The sequence below is a fragment of the Dermacentor andersoni genome, chromosome 8 (genome assembly GCF_023375885.2).
Source record: "Dermacentor andersoni chromosome 8, qqDerAnde1_hic_scaffold, whole genome shotgun sequence".
Lineage (NCBI taxonomy): Eukaryota > Metazoa > Arthropoda > Arachnida > Ixodida > Ixodidae > Dermacentor > Dermacentor andersoni.
In genome coordinates, this window is record NC_092821.1 from 105,113,320 (window position 1) to 105,133,744 (window position 20,425).

Genomic DNA, 20,425 nt, shown 5'->3' on the forward strand with positions numbered 1-20,425 from the left:
GTGATGTCTTTGTAATTTGTCGCGGGGTGCAGTAGCTCTGGCTCGTCCTCGGCCCGAATTGACAGTTGTCGGGCATAGTGGTCGGCGAGTGCGTTGCCTTCCACTTGCGAGTGAGCCGGGACCCACACGAGCTCAACGGCCCGTCCCGGTGATTTGCGTTTTGTGAGGATCGCTAGTGCCGCGGGAGAGATGTTACTCTTGCGGTAGCTTGCGTAGGCACACACACACACACATGCACGCACGCACGCACGCACGCACTCACGCATGCGCGCGCGCGCACACACACACACACACACACACACACACACACACACACACACACACACACACACACACACACACACACACACACACACACACACACACACACACACACACACACACACACACACACACACACACACACACACACACACACACACACACACACACGTGTTGTTTTTGTTGCCGCCTGTTTTCGCGCTGATACAAAGAATTCATCCATTCCTATTCGCGCAGGTTTCCACCTTACTGCGATTCGTGACGCCTGCGTAATCGACGACTGAATATAATCAATCAGTTGTTGCCTACAATAAGCGCAACAAAGCGCAGGTTCGCCTTGAGGTATGCTTGCTTCGATGGACCTGTCTACAACCTTGGTGCGAGTGACGTGATAGCTTGTGGTGCTTGTCACATCATACCTTATTGTTACACCCCACAAGCGATTAGCTTGCTTGTTTTGGGACGTCAAACCACTTCTTTGTTTCTCTTTCTCTCTGCAGTGGCCGACTCCTCGGAGGCAGGCGCGGCTCCCAGCAGGATGCAGGTTGAGATCCAGGTGGCGCTCAACTTCCTCGTTTCCTTTCTGTACAACAAGCTGCCCCGAAGACGGGTCAACCAGTTCGCCGAGGAGCTGGACCGGGCGCTCAGGCGCAAGTTCCGCGGACACTGGTGCGTTGACAAACGGGGCACCAAGGCGGTGACCTCGCGGAACGCGTTTCCGACGTGTACTCGTGATCAAAAGTGCGTGGATTAGGGTTCTGCGAGTAAACCCAATTTCCTCGACGCCTTTTCATATGAGATGATATTCAAGACTGCGGTTAAACTTGATATTGCCAAGCACATCAGCAGTTTAGTCACTCTTGGATTGTCACTTTGAGTTGCTGAGAACATTTTTGGGGTTTTGTTTTTTTCGCAGAGCCTGTGATTTACCTACCTTAGATTACGGGCGCACCGTGCGCAAGATCCAAAAGCGCGCATCTCCACGTATTTGTTTTTCTGACGTAATCAACATGGCGGACTTCAGGCTATAGTTTCGAAATCGCACTAACCACGGTATCGGAAATATGAGATGTCAGCGTGCAGGGACTGGTGCCACTACCCGTGTCACGCTCCATTTCTCGCGCACCAACCGACCTTTCAAAAGGCGTCTCTCGGCTTTAAAAACGTTCGGAAGGGAGAGGTCATCATGATTTGGGCAAGTTAACATCCGTGAGTTGGGCCATCTATGTTTCGGCAAGTTAGATCCGTGAAATAAGCCTGCTTACGCACTCCCACGTACTGTCTTTTTTGTGTCAAAACGGTTCTTTAAGAAAAGACTTGGAAAGACGTGGTGCATCGACGTTGACTATACGTCTGATATTTCGCGAATGCCTTTTTTCAAGCTATGCTTTTGTTATTACAAAGAACAGAAAAACCTCGAGACGGGATATTTTTCGCGCTCAATGTAGATATATATACAGATATACAATCCAGCGGCGGCGCTGCGCACACAGCTGGGGAGCATGCCTGAAGGTTTCTTGTTACACAAGCTTTTCGTTCAATGCGTTTGCACGTCTGTACATTCTCTTCGCGTATAAAGCCAATTTCCTGTTCCTCGTGTAGGAACATTGCGCGTATTCCAACTTCTTATAATTCAAAGAAAGTTACGTTGTCTCTACGAATTTGTAATTATGGCGATTTGACTTTATTTTTATTTCACTCATTTACCATACGGGTTCACAACATGGACATTTACATAGGTATACGCGTGTGGAGAAGAGCGGATATTGAAATAATTCTTACATTTATGGTAGACGCACAACAGATGTTAACTATAGTTGCAACGACATCAATATAGGTAATGAGTAGCACGTAGGTATAACAAAGCGCACAGAACGCGCAAATGGAGCAATATTTTGACGCATTGGTAGTACAAATGTCGGAATAGAAAGTAATGATAACGCTAATACTTTGATATAATGATACAAGGGAGTGAGTAACATTGGCCATAAAAGGCATTTGTCAGGCTGTAGCCAACGCTTTTTACAACCGACGTTGACAAGTCGCACTGCCAGAAAGTTGGCTCCAGCGGTTGTTAGACGACTGTTGATCGCTTTAGGTATCCACGTTCCTGTGAAATCTGTCTTGCTTGAATACTATAAGGAGGCAATAAAGAGTAAAAACAAAACACGAGTGGCATAATATAATGTGGCCATTCTGAAATACGAAAATAGGATAGCCCAGAACACGACACAGCAGCTCAACACTTTTGCTCGAGTAAGTATAGACACTTACTTGAGACAGTTACTCGATGCATCATGCACTGCCAGCTCGAGCTGAAGCTCAAGCTTAAATTACGGGCTTTGTGCTTTTCCTCAAAGCAACACAAAGGCCGTGAGAGACGCCGTAATGTGGGAGCTCGGGATTAATTTAGATCACCTCCTTAATTTTAATTAATTTTAACCTCCTGAGTCAAAGGCAAGTTCAGCGACCCAATGCCTTTGACAGCAAGGTCTTATTGCTAAATTAAATAGTCTCTTAGAGCCCTGAAAATCCATTATTTTAAGAAATTGGACGGGTACGTGTTCACAGTAGCACTTGAGTGTAAGCGGGTCAAGTAAAACGCTTTTCTTTCGTTCACCTTAACACCCAGACAATCTGTAGTCGCGTTCATGCTTGTATTCATGCTTGCGTTCATGCTTGTGTTTGTGCTTGTGTTCATGCTTGTGTTCATGCTTGTGTTTATGCTTGAGCTCAGGTGGCGACACAGTCTCAAGGCTATACAAATGTACTTCTCAAGCATGTTTTTTGCCGACGGGGGTGTGACACAATGGCTTCTTACAGACTGACAATATTTTCTTAATAAGAAGGGCAGCCAAGGAAGGAGATAGGTTAACAATTGAAATGTGTGCACGAAGTCACTCCGCTTCTGGTTAAGGCTGAATTTTTTTTCCCGGTCGTCTCTCCTTGCTCAATTTCGAAAATAATAAAAGCCGATGTCCACGTGAAATAGCAGAATTTCGAACAGCACGACGCAGGAAAAAGAAAAATAGGCACAGGACGAGAGAGCGCTGTCCCATGTGAACCATTTGTCCTCTGTCGCGCTATTCAAAATTACGCTGCTTTACGAGTGGCACCAACCATTTCGAATGAACACACCGATGTCTGTGGTGATGGACACGGGGTTACACGAGCGTCAAGTGCATCCAAAGCGCGGTGCAGGAGCGCTTCTCGTGCCGTTTGCATTCGTTCGGCAGACTACAAGAAGGCGACGGGAACCACTGGAAAAGGGGTCGCTGCGCACAGCCGAATCAATCCGCCGCTCGAGTAATCAAGGCCTCGATTGTTCCTCATGCGTTGATGAGCCTTCAGTTGACCCACGTACGGTGCGATAACGTTGCGCCTTTCATGCCGTGATGACGCCCTTGCAGGCCGATCGATGCGCGTCCCCGGTGCTCTGTTGCCACGTCATCCAGCTCGCACGCCCCTGTACACGCGCTGGACGACTGCTTGGCTTTATTGCTTTCTTCGTCGCAACCTCGACTGGCGAGAGTTCCCGTCTCGGCGTCGTCTTTCGCTACAATGGCATCGAGCTAGAAATCGCTTAGGTGCTTCAAAATAACGCTTAACTTCGCAGTGTGGTGCTCGGCACCTTTTTCTTCTTCTTCGTACGTTGCGGAGATTTCGCACGAGACCATTTAACCTTAGATGACCACCGCACGAAGGATTGGCGCCTCGTCGCTGCTATAATGCGTAGGAGAGAAGCCTGGCGTTCGGGCTAACGCTCGCATTCTATATACTTCACGCACCCTGACGTGTGTATGAATGACGCTTAATTTGTTCCATGGTCGGCACTATCCCCCTTAAGGGGTAATCAAGTAGTTGATGGTGACAAAAGGCGTTTTCTTTTTTGTCAACATTTTTGTGGCAAGTAAGCATGATAATAGACGTGACAGGCACACGAAATCTGTATGAAATAAACATTATTAGCATTAGCAATCGCTGTCAAACTCCTCTCTCAGGTACTTCAGTGCTTCACAGTTGAATAAAACAAGCAGTTCCGAACTACGGATTCTCTGATTACGGGTGTGGTTTGACATCGGTGTCGCGTAGAACAATTTTTTTGTATCATCAAGGGTAAGGGGTTTTTAATGGAACAAACCAGCACATTAAAGGACGTAAAAAGTGTTTACTGCGATAAGGAATAACAGAGTTCTGACAGTGCTCTTTTCCGGTTGTAATTTCGTAACTCGCATAGCGACTTGAATAGCGCCTTGAAAATGCGTAGGCTCAGAACTCAAACCCTGCTTTTGGGCTTGAGCTGTAGCGTTCACACCCTGCACTCTAGAAGAAAATTTTGACAACACCCTTTGCAAGAGTAATTGCTTTAGCCGTATTTATTTCTATCTTTGAGGCTCCCTGGAATCGCCGGAGGAACACGTTCACCGTGCTTCTGCCAATGCATAGAACCTACTGGATCGATTATTGCGAACACTCTCAGAAACACTTTCAGAATAACTTCAGAAAAATGCTGGTCAAGCAGTTACTGGAGCAAAGGAAGTTGGAGTATTCCATTTTTTGACCCATGTTTTGAGAGATATGATGCCATCCTTAGGCAGGATGATGTCAGGCAAAGCGGCAGTGCCTGTCTAAACAAGAGTATTCCGCTGCTAGCCAGCAGGACGCCGTTCACACAGCGTACCTTGTAATCAGAGTTGGTCGATACAACCGGTTTTCGCTACGCGAGAGTTTATAATTGGTATGGGGAAGTATTCTGTAAGAGTCCATCTAGTGGACACTATTGCTCTTGTCCATCTAGTGGACACTATTGCCCTAGTCCATCTGGTGGACATGTCCATTTCGTCTTCTTCAGAAGTGCTGATTGGCTGTGGCGTCTTGTTACTGTGGAAGTGCAGTCCAGGCCAGCCAATGAAGACTTCTACAGCAGACGAAATGGACGTGGACACTACGTGGACTCTTACAGAATACCTCCCCTGGTTGGTGCGCCTTGAAACGCTTGAACCAGTGGCATGCCGTATTGCAGTACACCGTACCGGAACCGGAATTTCCGGTTTGCTGAAGCTCTCTCGTGTCTCGATGACCGCTCAGTGAAATTATTGCGCGCACATGTTCTTTTTATTTTTGTTGAACGTAGTCTTGACGATGCTTGCACTGGCAGGTATCCGGAGAAGCCATACCGGGGCTCGGCATTTCGATGCGTGAAGACGTCACCTCCGCTGGACCCGGTGTTCCAGATCGCGGCTCGGGAGAGCGGCGTCGACCTGCGGGACGTCCGGGAGAACCTGCCCCCCGACCTCAGCATATGGATAGATCCCGGCGAGGTCTCCTACCGTATTGGCGAGAAGGGTGCGGCGCAGGTGCGTGCAGACGACGAAGTTTTCTGATTCAGAATACGTGGTGGAAACCTATACTCGGTGGTCAATCTAAGCACTTGTGTACAAGGTCGGCCCACAAAAACTGCATTTCTCTTGCCCTTTGTGCCACCGCGCTCCAAAACCTTCGTGTAGTTTTCCAGAGACGCGTCGATAGTATGAAAAAAGAAGTTTCCTACTGCGACGACGTAACGGACATAAAGTGGTTGTATCTGGCTTGAGCATCCATATAAATTCTCTCTGAGCTGGACAGCACTGTGTTTGCCACTGCGTACTTAGCTGGTCACCCACTGTAGGAAGGTGGCTTGCGATGAAGCCGAGAGACGTATAGGAAGTTTTCGCGGCTGCAATGCGTGCAGAGCTTGGGTTGTACGAAATCCATCTGGATGAGGGTTCCATTGAAGGAGGCGGAAAAGAATGTAGCCAGTCATGATGACAAAATGCATGGTAACACCGTGCATTGTGCCATACGCATGTCTCTTCCCTACATCGCATGACAGTACCTACACAGGTGCGCGTGTCACTGACATCTTCAAACTCCGAATAATGAATGCCGGTGCAACACAAATAACAGGTAATTTAGCCAATGATGCATTGAATATGTTGGCGTTTCCAGAACTCTACTCAGCCATTTTGTATAAGGAAGCGACCATTACACCATCTCTTATTTATGCCTGAGCCCGTCCCAGGGTTCCACAGTGCAGGAGGTTAACTTTCTTTGAGCTGGCAAACGCATGCATTATGGTTTGAATAATCAAATGTTTGATGCAATGTCGTGCTCAAATGTTTCTTTCCTCTTTCCTGTTCATCCCGTAACCCGTGTCTGTCAATATGAACCACATACACTGATACTGAGTTTCACCCTAACCAGACGAGCTTGCGTCGATCTGTCGACTACAGTGTGAATTGAGGTGCTCACGTGACAGAGTCTTTTCACACTTTGGTCGACACGTTTTATTGCGTGTTATCAGCTTAGCTCTGGAAAAGGCCGCTGCCTTTATTTCTCGGTGTCCTCCAATTTGGCCGGTCACGTTGAAAGAGAATCGTTCTGCAGGCGTGGGCACACAGAGAACAGCAGCTGGAAATGGGTTGTCAGGCATGCGGGACTTCTCCCTGCAGTCTGAGTTCCAATGACCCGGAGGTTTATGGCACTGAGGTTTAATTCCAGCGCAAATACGGAACAACCGAATAAAAAAAAGAGAGAACTCTGTTGCAGATTTGCTTGTCCTGTCTTTGCACTGGAAAATAGCACTATTTCCAGTCAATTTATTGGATGATTGAGGCACTTGTCATGGCACTTAAAACACTGCTGATAGCCCTCCGAACATCCTCGACGGCAGGTGTTTGAGATATGCGAGTATATATATATAAGTCTAGGAGTTGTTTTTCTTTGTGTCAGTCTGTCCACAGACAGTCTTACTCAAGCGCTATGGCAGTCGAAGATTCGGGTGGAGGTCCTGAAAGAGGGCCAGTACAGTAGTTTCGTCAAATGAATCTCAGTGCCTGCTTCAACTGTAGCAACAACATCGGTATATACTGCTTGACACGTGAGGTGCGCCCCCTGCTTGAACAAGCTAAAATACAAGCTTTTCTTAATTGGTTTCTGGGGTCACTATTCTGGGCAAACAAATTCTGTCAGATTGTCGAATTCTGTCGTATTTACGTTATGAGCGAAGCAGAGAAAGCGTAGCCGTTTTGTAAAAAGTCAATCATAGCTGAAAAAACAGCGAAATCGATGACATGATGGAATTGGACGGTGGTCGGAATAGCCGCGCCTCAGGTAAGAAAAGAAGCAGTGCAGGGTGACACGTGTACTCACAGCATCTGAAAGTGCGTACACAAAGTTGATTCAAGAGACAAAGGTATGTTTTATTTTGCTCAATGTAAACGAATATATGCTAACTTGTCTTGCATAAACCTAATGAGAGTTGGCAGGCCGACAGACCTGGTTGAGAATCGGGCACAAATAAATAAAATGAAGCCGGCAGCCATTTCGAAATTATATAATATGTTCACTTACTCTTGTCAGGAGAACAACGTTCCTCGTTAGCACTATTAATTACGCAAAGAACGGAGCAAGTAGCAAGCAATACGCTCCTGCAGTTAGTCTTCGAAAAGGTATGCTGTTATTAACTCTGTGACGCATAGCGCGTTGCGTATCCAGACACTGATCAGGCTACTTGCCAGCAGTTGCCTCTTGGCACTGATACAAGCCTAAGGAATGGAGTGACACTCTTCCTGAAGAGACTAGGTCACTGACAAATCAACATGTCAAAATGTTGGCACTGGAAAAATGCTTTGCACGCGTCACCCTGTGGTCCTCCCCCGCCTCTCTATCATCATCACCATCGCCATAATCATCGTCATGTTCAAGTACACAGTTGAATAAAGCCCTTTCTTCACGACCTCTAGTTACTTCTTTGTTGTGTTGCCAGAATACGTAAGTTTTCTTTGTTAGATCATAAGATGTTGTTACTCATCTTGATGTGCACATTTCCATTCCTCTGCAACTCGCTACTCCCGTCAATTTGCGCTTTAGCTTGCATTGCTCTCGCGTCAAAACGGTCTTCGAGAATCGCTCGCAAACCCATCGTTGTACACATTCTTCGTCCAGGTGCTCCTGGGCGGCCCTCAGACGTCGGCCTCCGAGTCGCGCTGCTGCTCGACTAGCCCCGGCTCCGCCGACGAAGCCCTGGTCGCTCAGCTGGCCGGCCTCGGCCTGGGTCCCGGCGTCAGCATGACGCCCCTGTCGCCCGGCTCGGCCGGCGCCCAGTCGGCCGCCTCGGCCCCCGCGCTGGCCGCCGTCGCAGCCGTGGCCGCCGCCGCCGCGGGTCCCTGCGCCAACGGCGTCCCGGGCCCCGGCGCGCCAGTCGTCAACGGTACGGGCACGCGCTCTCTCACCTTCACCACAGCCAGCTTCGCGCAGACAAAGTTCGGCTCGACCAAGCTCAAGACAAGCTCCAAGCGTGCCCAGAGGCTCTCGCCCACCGAACTGAGCCTGCGGCGAGAACAGCAACAACATCAGCAACAACAGCAGCAGCAACAGCAGCAGCAGCAACACGTCGCCCGGGCAGCGGCGGTGCCGCCACCGTCGGGCGGCAACCCTCTGTCGCCGCACGACCTGTACGGAACGGCGGCAGCGGCGGCCGCCGCCCTCCCCGTCGACGCGTTCGGCGATGCGGCCGCTGCCGTCGTGGCTTCGCAGGTGGCTGCGGCCGCGGCAGCCGCGTCTTGCCCGCCGCCTCCCACGACCGCGTCGCGGTTTGCGGCTGCGGCGTCTCCGTTCTTGGCGGCGGCGGCGGCGGCTGGTGGCTCGCTTCAGGGACATCACCACCACCACCACCATCCGCACCACCACCACCACCCGGCCGTGTCCGGGGCGGCCGCCGAACTGGGAGCTGCGCTCCAACAGCATCTGCTGTTGGCAAACTAGTCGGAGAAGCCGCCACTCGTGTTTTTTTTTGTGTTGTTTCGTTATTTTGTAAAGAAAAGGCGGGCTGCCGCCTGGTCAACCGAGGGGGTTGGTGGAGGCCGAAACTGCGGCGACACTGGTTCTTTTTTGGATGTGATCGTGACAGGGGTAGACGAAACGCGGAAGACGGAGCAGAGATGAGCAGGACCTCTAGACGCCCTGGAGAAGGGGGAGGAAGTTGCGCTTGCCTATGGATTGTGGTATTGTCGCTTAAGTTGGCTCGCTGTGTCACTAGGTCGGAGGCCTAACTGCAACACTCGATAAGACTGCATAGTTTTGGTGACTCCTTAATCCGGGGGCAGCAGACCGTGTCGTGTTTAACTATCGTTTCAAGTAATTTCGTAGTCCTAGATGGTTGCAGGTCTACTAAGCTTCCGCCCAACCAGAGTGGATGCTTTTAAAGGACAGTTGCGGATGAAGCTAAATACGGTACTAAGTGGTTGCTCCCGGATAATGAGTTCCCAGCCGTTTCTGTCATCTAAGAGTGAAAAAGAGCAAAAACGGTCGCTTCTTCATGGACAAAGATGAAAAGGACATCGTACAAAACATGTCTTCACCGCTTGCATAACGCTGCATCAAGAAGAGCGTTTTACTGGACTAAAGTTTAGGCTGTTGAAGCGAGAATAATATTTGAGAACAGCGGCGTATGTATTGGTGGCTCAAAATTTAGAGTTGCCTGTTTACACTGGAAAAAGTCACGGTGGAGCTGCGACAAAGGACAGTCCTTTTCCTAAGATTCCTTTATTTCTTTTTAATGGGAAGGACATAATTCGCATGTTGCACTGTGGCCAGCTGGTTTGACGGAGCCGACAATGTAACGGCGTTTTCATGAAAACGATGGAGTTTGCCATTATTGAATCGCTCTCGCTTCATCACACGTTGAAGAGGTCACAAAGAAAGAACAAGGAACAGTCCTATCCTGAGTGTCCTGAGAAGGAACATTGTACAAAATAGACGGGTCTGATCTGTTCTAAATGTCAGGTTGTAGCTCTGTTGTAGAGCAGATGTGTCTGTCCTGGCCTGAACTGTGCCCGTAGTATTAAAAATGGCGATGGGATCTGCGCATACTGTGCGTTAAAGAAAGTCGCATGGGCGGAGTTGGTACAGAACAGAATTGCAGGCCTTAGCTTCTACGGCTGCCAAAACTTTGTTTTCGCAGGAAAGAAAGGGTGCATAAAGCGACAAAAATATATACCGTACAATTTGAACGTTTATCACACAACCATCGCTAGCTTAGTCCCGTAGAGAAGAGATTTTTTTCTTCCGGTATTGTTTCAGTTCGTGGTATTGGATACACGCGAAAAAAAAAATGGTGTGGTGACTGTTATGAAAGCTTTGTGAAGAGGAGCATGATGATCACCGTTATAAGAATCATGGGTGTCCTCTCCGTGAACGCATGCATCTCAGAGTAGCTAAAAGAAACACAGACGCTATCTTGCGTAACGTAATTTCTTGCTGTAAGTGTACACCTTCGCTATTGTATTAGACACATCGCACAAACTTCCGTTGCAAGGCCAATCCATAGCGCCTGAAATATATATATTCGTTAACAGAAAGACCAAGAAAAAAAAAATGTCTATTTTTGACGACGCGTATGTTTTCCAGACGTAACGTTTAGAAAACCGTAGTTGCTATTGATGTTGGAACATAACTGTTGACATTTTGGGCGTCTGGAGGTTCTTATGCGGTATACAGAAACAGGTGCCATCTGCTAGCATAGACGTTTGTCACGGCATTGTCAGAGCGGGACTGTTTTAGCAACAAAAAGAAGCCATATGAGAAAGACAAAAAGAGCCCAAAAATGTGAAGAAAAACATGTATTTAAAAGTGTAATAAATTAGGCTCCAGTTTGGCGATGAATGTATGACCGCGATGAAAGGATGTCTGGAAGCAGATGGTGCCACTTTCGCCAGTGTGCCCTACTATTGCCGTGGTCGGCTCGCAGTGTTGTTGGGTGCTCATCTCGTGGTTAGGGGTGGTGGGGGGGGGGGGGGGGGGGGGATATCGTGAAAGTCACATTCGCACTGTTATGCAGTTGCTGCAACCATGGCCATTGTAGCGAGCAGACGATAAGAAACAAACATGCACTTGGCCTCAGGGATCCAAGCAGACGGTCGCTTTCTATATTCACGCCGACGACCGGGTTTTCCTGTCGTCTGCGACATTCGTCCTTGCAGAAGCTCGCATAATAATGTGCTAACCGTCAACCGCTTTAGAGCTTTGAACCTCTTCGGTGTAGCTATTTTTCTGCGACGCAACATTGCATAGAAGTGTCCGGCTATAATTGTTACAAGACGAAAAAAAAAAAAGAGGCAATCGAGATTAGCACCCATTTAGACTAGCGAGCCAAGAAGGCCTCGTCATCTGCGGAAAACCACCCTCGTTCAATTATTCCGGTGGCCTGACGCTTTGAGAAGTGAGCCAGTGATCCTGTTTCTTTTATATGGTAAAATAGCGATCGGCACCAGCACCATACGACGGGGACAGAGTCTGAGCATGCCATTTCTGACGTCATGCACTGCCTCTGAGGTGACTGTGACGTCGCATCTGGTGCAGTGAACTGTTGAAGTATGGTGTGACGAGGCACATTACGCCATAATGGTTTCGTTCAACGCTTCTTCGGACAGTCGCTTCCATCACGTCACCAAATCTATAAGCCAGCAAATCAAATGAGTGAAGGTGGCGTTATGACTTCACGCCATCTCGGAGGACAGAGCTGATGAAGGCGACGCGTTGTGAAGTTGAGGTCTAGTCGAGTGCAAAGTTACGACTAGTTCATTACTGCCGTGACGCCACTCCGCTTAGTCCCGGCAGAGCCGGCGGTGTCATTATGTTGCAGCGACCTGTCATGCGAGCTCTGACCCTTGCAGCCAATGGCACGCCAGGGTACTCAGCGGAAGTGACGTAGGTGCCCAGACTCTGTTTTTCTCGAATAATTAGCCGCATTGCAATTGCCTGGTTTCCCATTTCCCCCTTTTTTAATTTTAGATATATATTGTGGACAACCTTTCTGACTTGCCTTTTTCCATGTCGTTATTTCGGTACATGTTTTTTCTACTACGAGGTGTGTCGGTGTGTTTGATACAGAATGACCGCGTGATGACCGGGTTGTATGTACTTCTCTATACACGCATTGCCACTGGGGGCGCTGTAGGGCGCGTTCGTTACTCAGGCCGCGTTAGTTACAGCGGGCAGGCTATATACTCAATGCGTGGCCTAGAGCCCAAGTAGCACAAGTGTGGCCCACAGAAAATTGCGTTGGCTTCGTCTGCGAGAGAGCCACATTGTTGCCACGTTAGCAATTGCAGATGACAGTGGCTGTTCTTCAGAGCCGACGACGGTGGCCGTAATACTGAACATCGTCCGCGACCGCTCTACAAAACGCAATGGGCGTTGCTTTCTGTTTGGAACCATTGATGAGTCTAATACTTTATATTTACAAAAAAAAAAAGAAAAGAAAAGAGAACGAGTGTATTTCAAGATTGATAATCAGATTGCGATAAATAAACGGCAAGGGACCTTACGCCTAACGCGAAGGAGGACTGCGCTTAAACCGCAGTGCGTGCAGACGGCATCTTTCGAGGCCCATTTCGGTTTTCTCCAGACGACGGGTTCCGGTACATGATTATTATTTTTTTGCCAGACGCACTTTGCAGCAAACCGGGTGGCATTGCACGTAGCGTATACCATCGTTGTCGTCAAGCTTCGTCGTTGTAATCGTCATATTTTTTATATCTACGAGAGTATAAGAGTTTTTTAGGTTGTCGTTTTTTAGTTTGTTCGGGTCCGCTGCATTTTTCGGGCAGAGGGAGCGTCAGTACAAAGGTTGGATTTCGGTAGGCGCGGCGCGGCACGCGCTTGGTAGGAGGTGAGCTGCCCGCGAGGGAATGTTTTATGTCGAGGCGGGAAGGAAGGAGCGAGACACCGAAAGGAGCGTGCAGTGAAGGGGCGGTGAGATGGACGGCAAAAGGAGAGAATCTATTTTGTGTGCGGCGCAATAAGCGTGGGGGTGCGCCCTCTGCACCCCCGCCCCCCTAACAATTTTGCTTCTGGGTCCGTAAATATGTACATGCATATATTACATATATCTACTATATCTATCTACGCTCCATCGTAACACGACGGACTCACCAACAAACCCGCGACCTCCCAAAGAAATCCTTGACGCGGTAAGAAGGAACGAGGGGAAGGAATAATAAAAATCGGAACTCCTTTGTCGCACAAGTCGTTTAACTCCGCTTTCGATAATCCAGCCTCAGATGGTTACCTGGAGTGCCTACTTTGGACCACTGTCACCATCTTCCCAGCTCTGACCGGCTCACGAGGCAGCTATGATTCTTGTGATATGCGCAGAACACCAATACAGCAGAATTTGACTGAAGAACATTCATGGTATTTGGGACGATAAGGATGGGGATACCATGTGGCCAAAGTTTATGCCGTAAAGGGTAAATATGGTACTCGAGGCCAAGCCATAGCCGAGAAAAAGAGATAGAATAAATTGATTTAAGAAGGACGATGACTTTGTCTGCGTGGGGAGAAAAAATATCGCGAAAGCCTACCAGGAAGAAATGAACTCGCACACGTACACGCGATTTGTGAGCGAAAACAAATCAAGCCACTCGCACCAGAACTCAACATATTGTTGACTGTTTGAGGTCTATATGTCAACTATCAGGGGTGCGAAGGCTTGTATATATGTCCACATTGTGAACGAAAAACATTGCGCCGCTTGTCGGGAAACGCAGTATACATAGAGAGTTTTGCAACTGGTGCGATTCAAGAGCTCCGATCAAAAATAGTCCTTACACCTTCCTTCAGAATCCAATATAACCGCCACACGGCTGCCCATCCGCGCGAACTGCCCTGCCAAATCACCACGGCTGGCAGCAGGCGACAGCGTCGGAAAGTTGGCAGACGACGTCACTGCTGGCAGACGGCGACAAGCTCTGGCGTTCTTTAAGCGCGGGTATGCCGGCAATGTTTTTCTTTTTCGAGACTTTGCCGTTTCTTTGAAGAAAGGGAGGCGTCGTGTCCTGGAAGCTATTTTCGTACGTCAGTGGATAAATCTAGGCTTAAGAGCGAGCTGGGACCGTTATACCGTAGGGGCTGCGAGTCGAGCGGGTCGGGTCGGGTCGGTGTGGTTGTGTTTGCGGCGGTTCCGTTGTTGTTGCTGCAGCAGCTCCTGTTGTTGCGCGTGGAGTGGAGTAGGTGGCGCTACGAGGCGAGGTCCTCCTGTTGCAATGAAAGTGCTGGTGACCTGGGTGTGCGTTGGAAAGCATTCATTTAGCGCAGAGCGCAGTGGTACGAGGCGGTGCCAAGACGAAATGGGAACGCGAACAAAGCAAACGGTTGTTCATCAGCCTGGCCGTTTATTGGAAGCTCCTGGAAATTTACGAACGTGCTGGCCACTCTCCTGCCGAACAGATCTATGCGAAGCAGCAGACTAAAGACATATGGTCGATGCTTATGCACGTCGCAAGATACGACAGCCCGTGTTCTAAAGGTCCTTACAGAGGACAAACAGTTATGTAAAAATTTCGCACGAGCCATTCCGGCTTTTCGTCTCTTAGCTGTCTTGACGTCTGTTTCACTTTCAAGTCCTGCGTTTCTCGTCGTCTTGTCGGCGCCGCCTCTGTGGGCCTTGCGCAAAATGAAAGAAAGGAGAAAGGGTGGAAGAGATGAGTGTGTGATATGGAAGGAAGCGCAGTGATATCCACGTCCTAAGATTCCAAAGGAGAAAAAAAAAGATGCATATAATACAACAGGAAGTCCCTTTTATCTTTTGTACTTTGACTTAGTGCAGACGACGCGTCCGTCGCGTTCGTCTGCAGGTGAGGCAGCCACACATTGTCTGCACTGTTTCTTCACATCTTGTTACATTTTAATAAGTTTTTAATAAATGTTGGACAAAAGCGTCACAAACGTGTCTCTGGTGTTTTTGGTGGCGTGGCACGGAGATCGAATAGCTCCGGGAGCTCTCACCGCCAAAATTGGAAGCATGTATTCTGGCAGCACGGGGATAGTGCCCTGATAAAGAGAGAATCAGAAGCACACTAAATGAAGCCGAACTGGTAAAGCGTTCATAAGAAACTCTCTTCTCGGTCATTTGGCAAGAAAACGTGTTGAATATCACTGCAGGAAATGCAGGTCAAACTTACTCTTATTGATTTTTGCGTCGAAATTTAAACATCGACACATCAGTGTGACGTCACAGATTTCAAGACACTTATGCTTATTTAGGCCGTTTCGGTACAGGAGAAGCTCTCTGAACTTGCTATGTTGAGTGCATGGTTCTTTTGGAATGCAATGTATTCTTTCTTGACCGGTAAACAATTGAGTAGGCCAGATCGTACACGCTGTCAGAATTTATGACGTCACCACGCGCTAGTGTGGGAACTTCAGGGAGGCGTCGCCACCCGTCTATCATTCTTGCCGTTTCATCCGGCTAGCGAACACCCTCTAATGGTACAGGCGGCCATTTTGCTGCTGAAGAAGCGAAATGTTATATGCCAACCTAATTTGATGTTCATGTGTAGTGGCTCTTTAAGGAGACATGAAAACGAGACGTCACATTCGGGAGTTTTAGACTCAATGCACCGTTATTTTTGTAACGCTATCGGCTGAGTGTAAGAAGGAAGACTAGAAAACGCAAAAGAGACCAAGCAGTATGTTAATTAGGCGCATGCGCAGTGTTAGGGACTTTTTTGAGCACGCTAAGTCACTTTGGTATGGTGTTTCTAAAACTCGCCAATTAAGAAATCGCGTACGTTCCAGAGTCTTTTTAATTGGCCCTTACAGCTGTTCTGCTCAAACATGATTAGTACTTGGTGCTTTATATATATATATATACGGACAGAGTTAAAGAAGGGGAAGAGCAGGCTGGAAACTGCCATCGGAAAAGGCACGAAGCCTGCCTACTAGACAATAATCCCTTAGTTTCAACGCGTCCAGAACAAGGAACACAGGACATTGCAATGTCTGCCATATTATTATTTCCATATTACTGAGTTCTTTTAGCTTCACGTGTAACATATCAATTTTGTCCGCTTTAGATATACTGTCATATGCAATTCACATAATAGTAATATCATTATTCCTTGCTGAATTACAGCGTTATAAACCTGATAGTTTTGTTTGCTCAAAATTTTCACATTTTGCCAATCCTTAATAAAACATTGACGCCCTAAATAAAGAATTCGAAACCAACAGTCCCTAGATTTTAAGTTTTTCTTTTAAATGCAACAAACCTCGGCAAACTTGGTGTAGTGGTTGCCAAGAAAAACGAATTCTCCTTTTAGATGTATCTAGATAGGAGCACCCGAGCTAAAGCTTCCTCTTAAGAAACATTTTGGGGCAGTCATAGTCGTGGGCACAATTGAAAGACAGTCGACCAGACTCTTCATTCCCGCCATACCTACTTGCGTAGGTATCCACAGGCAAATGAGGTATATCGCACGAGATTCAATTTTGATTGCAGAGTAGATAATACTATACGTACAAATGACCCACGAGCGCCACTTCTCTACAGCCTGCTCAGGTGAGCGCGGGATTGTGGTAAGGATCAGTTGCTTCCAGCTGTGCAGTTGTGAAAGAGGGCTGATGCGGTATCAAAGAGAGAAGGAAAGAAAGAAAGAAAGAAAGGAAGGAAGGAAGAAGAAAAGAAGAAATAAACAGAGAGAGAAGGAAAGTAATAATTATTCTGCTTTTAGTTGTGATAGAAATGGCAGCAGGAGCAATATTCATCGAGGCCTGACAGAGTCTCCTGCTACGTTTGGATTTTGGCAATGTTCGCTTACATTCAGTGGGGAAAATAAACAGCTTGGCTCACTTACAGCATTACAAAAAAGTATCTAAGCATCTTCAACCTACATTGTCACAATGAACTATAATATATTCGAATACCAATAAAACAGATTCATAACGCATAGGACGCGCCCACTATATTAGATATGCTCATGAATATCTATATATATATATATATATATATATATTAGTACAATATTGCACGGAAATACCTACCGACAGGTCAAACATTAGTAGAATTTCAATCTACGCAAAAAAAGAAAGAACGCAGACCAGACTTTTTCTTTCACTTTCACTTCAAAGCACGACACCACTGAGATGACGTCATATGACGTCACATAATGAACGCAGCAGCATTTTTGTGTGCATGCTAGCCTCTCTTGCTTTTGTCTAAGCGGCCATAAAAATTGCCATACTTTTTATTTAGCTTACAATGTATTGAACCTCTTCCTGTTGATGAAGACTTAGCTATCTAGGGTCAGACATTGGCACAGTTTATGATTAGGGCACAAGGAGCCTGTGTGAGAATTTCACCAACGGTGTCACCCATCTCCCTTTCACTTTTACGTCTTTTTCTGGGATACGTGATAGTGTTACATTGGCACATGACAAGTATATGGCCTTTCAGAAATGAAATATGCAGCTCCAGCTTACTTAATGCTTCATTTTTCTCATATATATGTAACTGCAAAGTAGGACGCCAGCGTCTTGCCTCTCACGCAGTGACTAATAAGTCCTTGCCTTGCCAAGCTGCCTTGATCGTTGGAATTGCATCCAGGTTGCGCCAGTAAATAATTAATTAGATTATGGGGTTTTACTCTACAACACCACTTTCTGATTATGAGGCATGCCGTAGTGGAAGACTCCGAAAATTTTGACCACCTGGGGTTCTTTAACGTGCACCTAAATCTAAGTACACGGGTGTTTTCGCATATCGCGCCCATCGATATACGGCACCCGTGGCCGGGATCCGATCCCGCAACCTCGTGCTCAGCAGCCCGACACCACAGCCACTGAGCAACCACGGCGGGTGCTACGACAGTAAGTAAAGCATCCAAAGTAATTTGCTAAGTATCCAAATAGCTCCTCTAATAATTACATGTATGGGTTTAGTTCCCTCAGACTGATTTGATGCCCGCGTAGATGTGTCTAAGCAACACACCGTTCAGGCCAGCATTAAACCACTCGTAACCAAGCAACCTGCTTTCTATATTGCGAACTAATAAAAGAGCGTGTGGCTCCCTGCGGAGGTTGTCGGCTTTGAAGAGATGGCGAAATTCGGCACTGTCGTAATTCAGAACTGAGTTAGGAACAAAGGGCTAAACTGGACGCTAGTCAAGAATAGCTGGAAGCCAGAGCGGTGATGGTCCAGTGCACGTATCTGTACAAACTTCATCCTGTAGCCCATAACACCCCCAGGTCTTCTTGTATCTTACGTGTTGTCAGTGGCGTAGCTAGGTCGTCTGGCACCCGGGGCCCATAGCTCTTCTGTCAACCCCCCCCCCCCGGGTGTAGCCGGCGGAAAGAGGGGTGTCTTCAGACGTATATGACCCCCCCCCCCCCTCCACTGGCCCCTTGCACCCGGGGCCCACGGCCCCCCGGCCCCCCCTGTTGCTACGCCAGTGCGTGTTGTAGAGTTTTGTGGAGCGTTGAGTAATCAGAGAAGAATCGGGAGTAGGACTAGCTGGCGTACGCTCACTTGAGGTTCAATCCGAATCAAATTAGTTTGCTCGGAGGACGTTAGAGAGAGATGCACCAATGCGAAAGGCTGCAATGTGTAGCTTGGCTGGTGTCAACGTTTTTACTATCTACCGACGAGTTTGTACCTTTAGCATGATTCTGCAAGCCGCCTGTGATTCGTTGAGCTCGACGGCCAGATCTGTGCCGCGGTTTCGGCCAATGGCCAACGCGATGGCATCCACTTTCTGCACCGACTGTGTCTGCTCGCGACACTGTCCCCGCGGAGATCTGCCGAAGCTTTTGGTTCACGACGCTGACGGGGGGAGTGTCCCTGTCTGGGTACCTGGCCGCATCCGTGAACCGTTATCCTCTTGTGCTCCCGCATTGTCATTATGGGAGCAGCCGTGCTTCCTTTTATTTTTTGCTGTTGTTAGAGTGCTTTCCGACGTAGTTTGATGACCGCCGTTGGCTCTGGGGCACACTAGAGGTCGCACGATTCGACGTAGCTGCTAATGGCAACTGCCGCCGCTTGTAAGGCGTCCTGCTGTCTCCCCAGGGAACCCTTGTTCGCCGATACTGCGATGTCGTGCGCGAACGTGGAGTACCCCGTACACGGTACGACCTCGAGACGTGCTTGGAATGCGAGCATCACTATAGATTAACGAGGTAACCGCGCTTTGCGGTGCGCATGTAGGTGGGACGTTACGCCCTCTCGACCTGAGGTGGCCCAGCACTATGGTGTCTGTGCACCCACCAAAGAATGATCGTGCGCAGTTGTTCTGTCTGCTGCCCGCAATGAGTACCACCGAGTTTCCCGAGAGCCGCTGTGTGCGAGACGTTGTCCAAGGCCGCCTGTGCGTCCAGAGAGCCAGTACGGTACCGACTATGTCTGGTGTGACCTCGTCGAGTGTATCTTCCTTTACCTGAAGAAGAGCTCTCGACCAGAACACTCGGAAGCCAGCACCAGCACCTCCGCATTGCCGCCAAAGGCTTGCCCCTGTGATGGAGCAGACGTACTCTGGCACAGCTTCCCGGGAGAAGAACGCTTCGGAACCATGACCCACCACCAGCAGCTTGCTTTGTTTCGAAGAACGCAGCGACTTTGGCAGAGCTTTCAAAGAGTTCAAAACCACCACCGAGAGCTTGTCGTTGTGATGCAGTGGACGAGAACTTTACTGAGCTTTCAAAAAAGAGCGAACGATGACGTCGGCAACCTGAGCGCCGTAGACTGGCCGTATCATTTCCAGCAATATAACCGTGCTTTTCTTAGATGAAGAAGAAGAAGAATCAAAAGTTTATTATTTCTTTCAAAATACAAAAGAAACTGAAGCAAGAGCTAAAGGCATATGGCCTGACAAGGGCTCTTGCCCCAGATGGCATTTCAAGCGGAGAAAGCGCACATACAAGAAATGAAACGGGATGAAATTCGATTGTATATATAGACACAAACTGTACAATTAACTACAAAGTAGCAATGTAAATAAAGAAAGCAATTATTTAACGGAAATTTACAAATATAAAGCAATATTCACGTACATGGTGTAAATGCACTATAATACATAAATATACTGAGAACAATAATTTTCGCTCTAGATAACTCTGACAATAATATAAAACAGTTTTATCACATATAGTGCATTGAGGATTACACTTAAAGTACTCAAAACGCACAAAAATGAAATAGAAGTAATGTTTCCATGAAAACAAAGGAGAAAACCTCAGTTTTGCACAATATCATATTCTAATACTAACCTTCTGATATGTTTTTTATTGATGTGTTCATTAAAGTTAATTTCTTGCACTATTTTGTTTAACAAAGCGGGAATTTGACAGT

The 20,425-nt window shown here is 47.8% G+C and overlaps 1 protein-coding gene across 1 annotated transcript in view; it reads left to right on the forward strand.

Annotated features, from left to right (window-relative positions):
- Nucleotides 1-15,030, forward strand: part of LOC126529250 (protein Tob1-like) — a 30,532-nt gene extending 15,502 nt beyond the window's left edge. Inside the window, exons 2-4 of the mRNA XM_050176855.2 lie at nt 762-930; nt 5,420-5,618; nt 8,248-15,030. Coding sequence (XP_050032812.1) covers nt 762-930; nt 5,420-5,618; nt 8,248-9,066 — 1,187 coding nt within the window. The 3' untranslated portion in view covers nt 9,067-15,030. The remainder of the gene's footprint in view (nt 1-761; nt 931-5,419; nt 5,619-8,247) is intronic.
- Nucleotides 15,031-20,425: the final 5,395 nt, after the last annotated feature.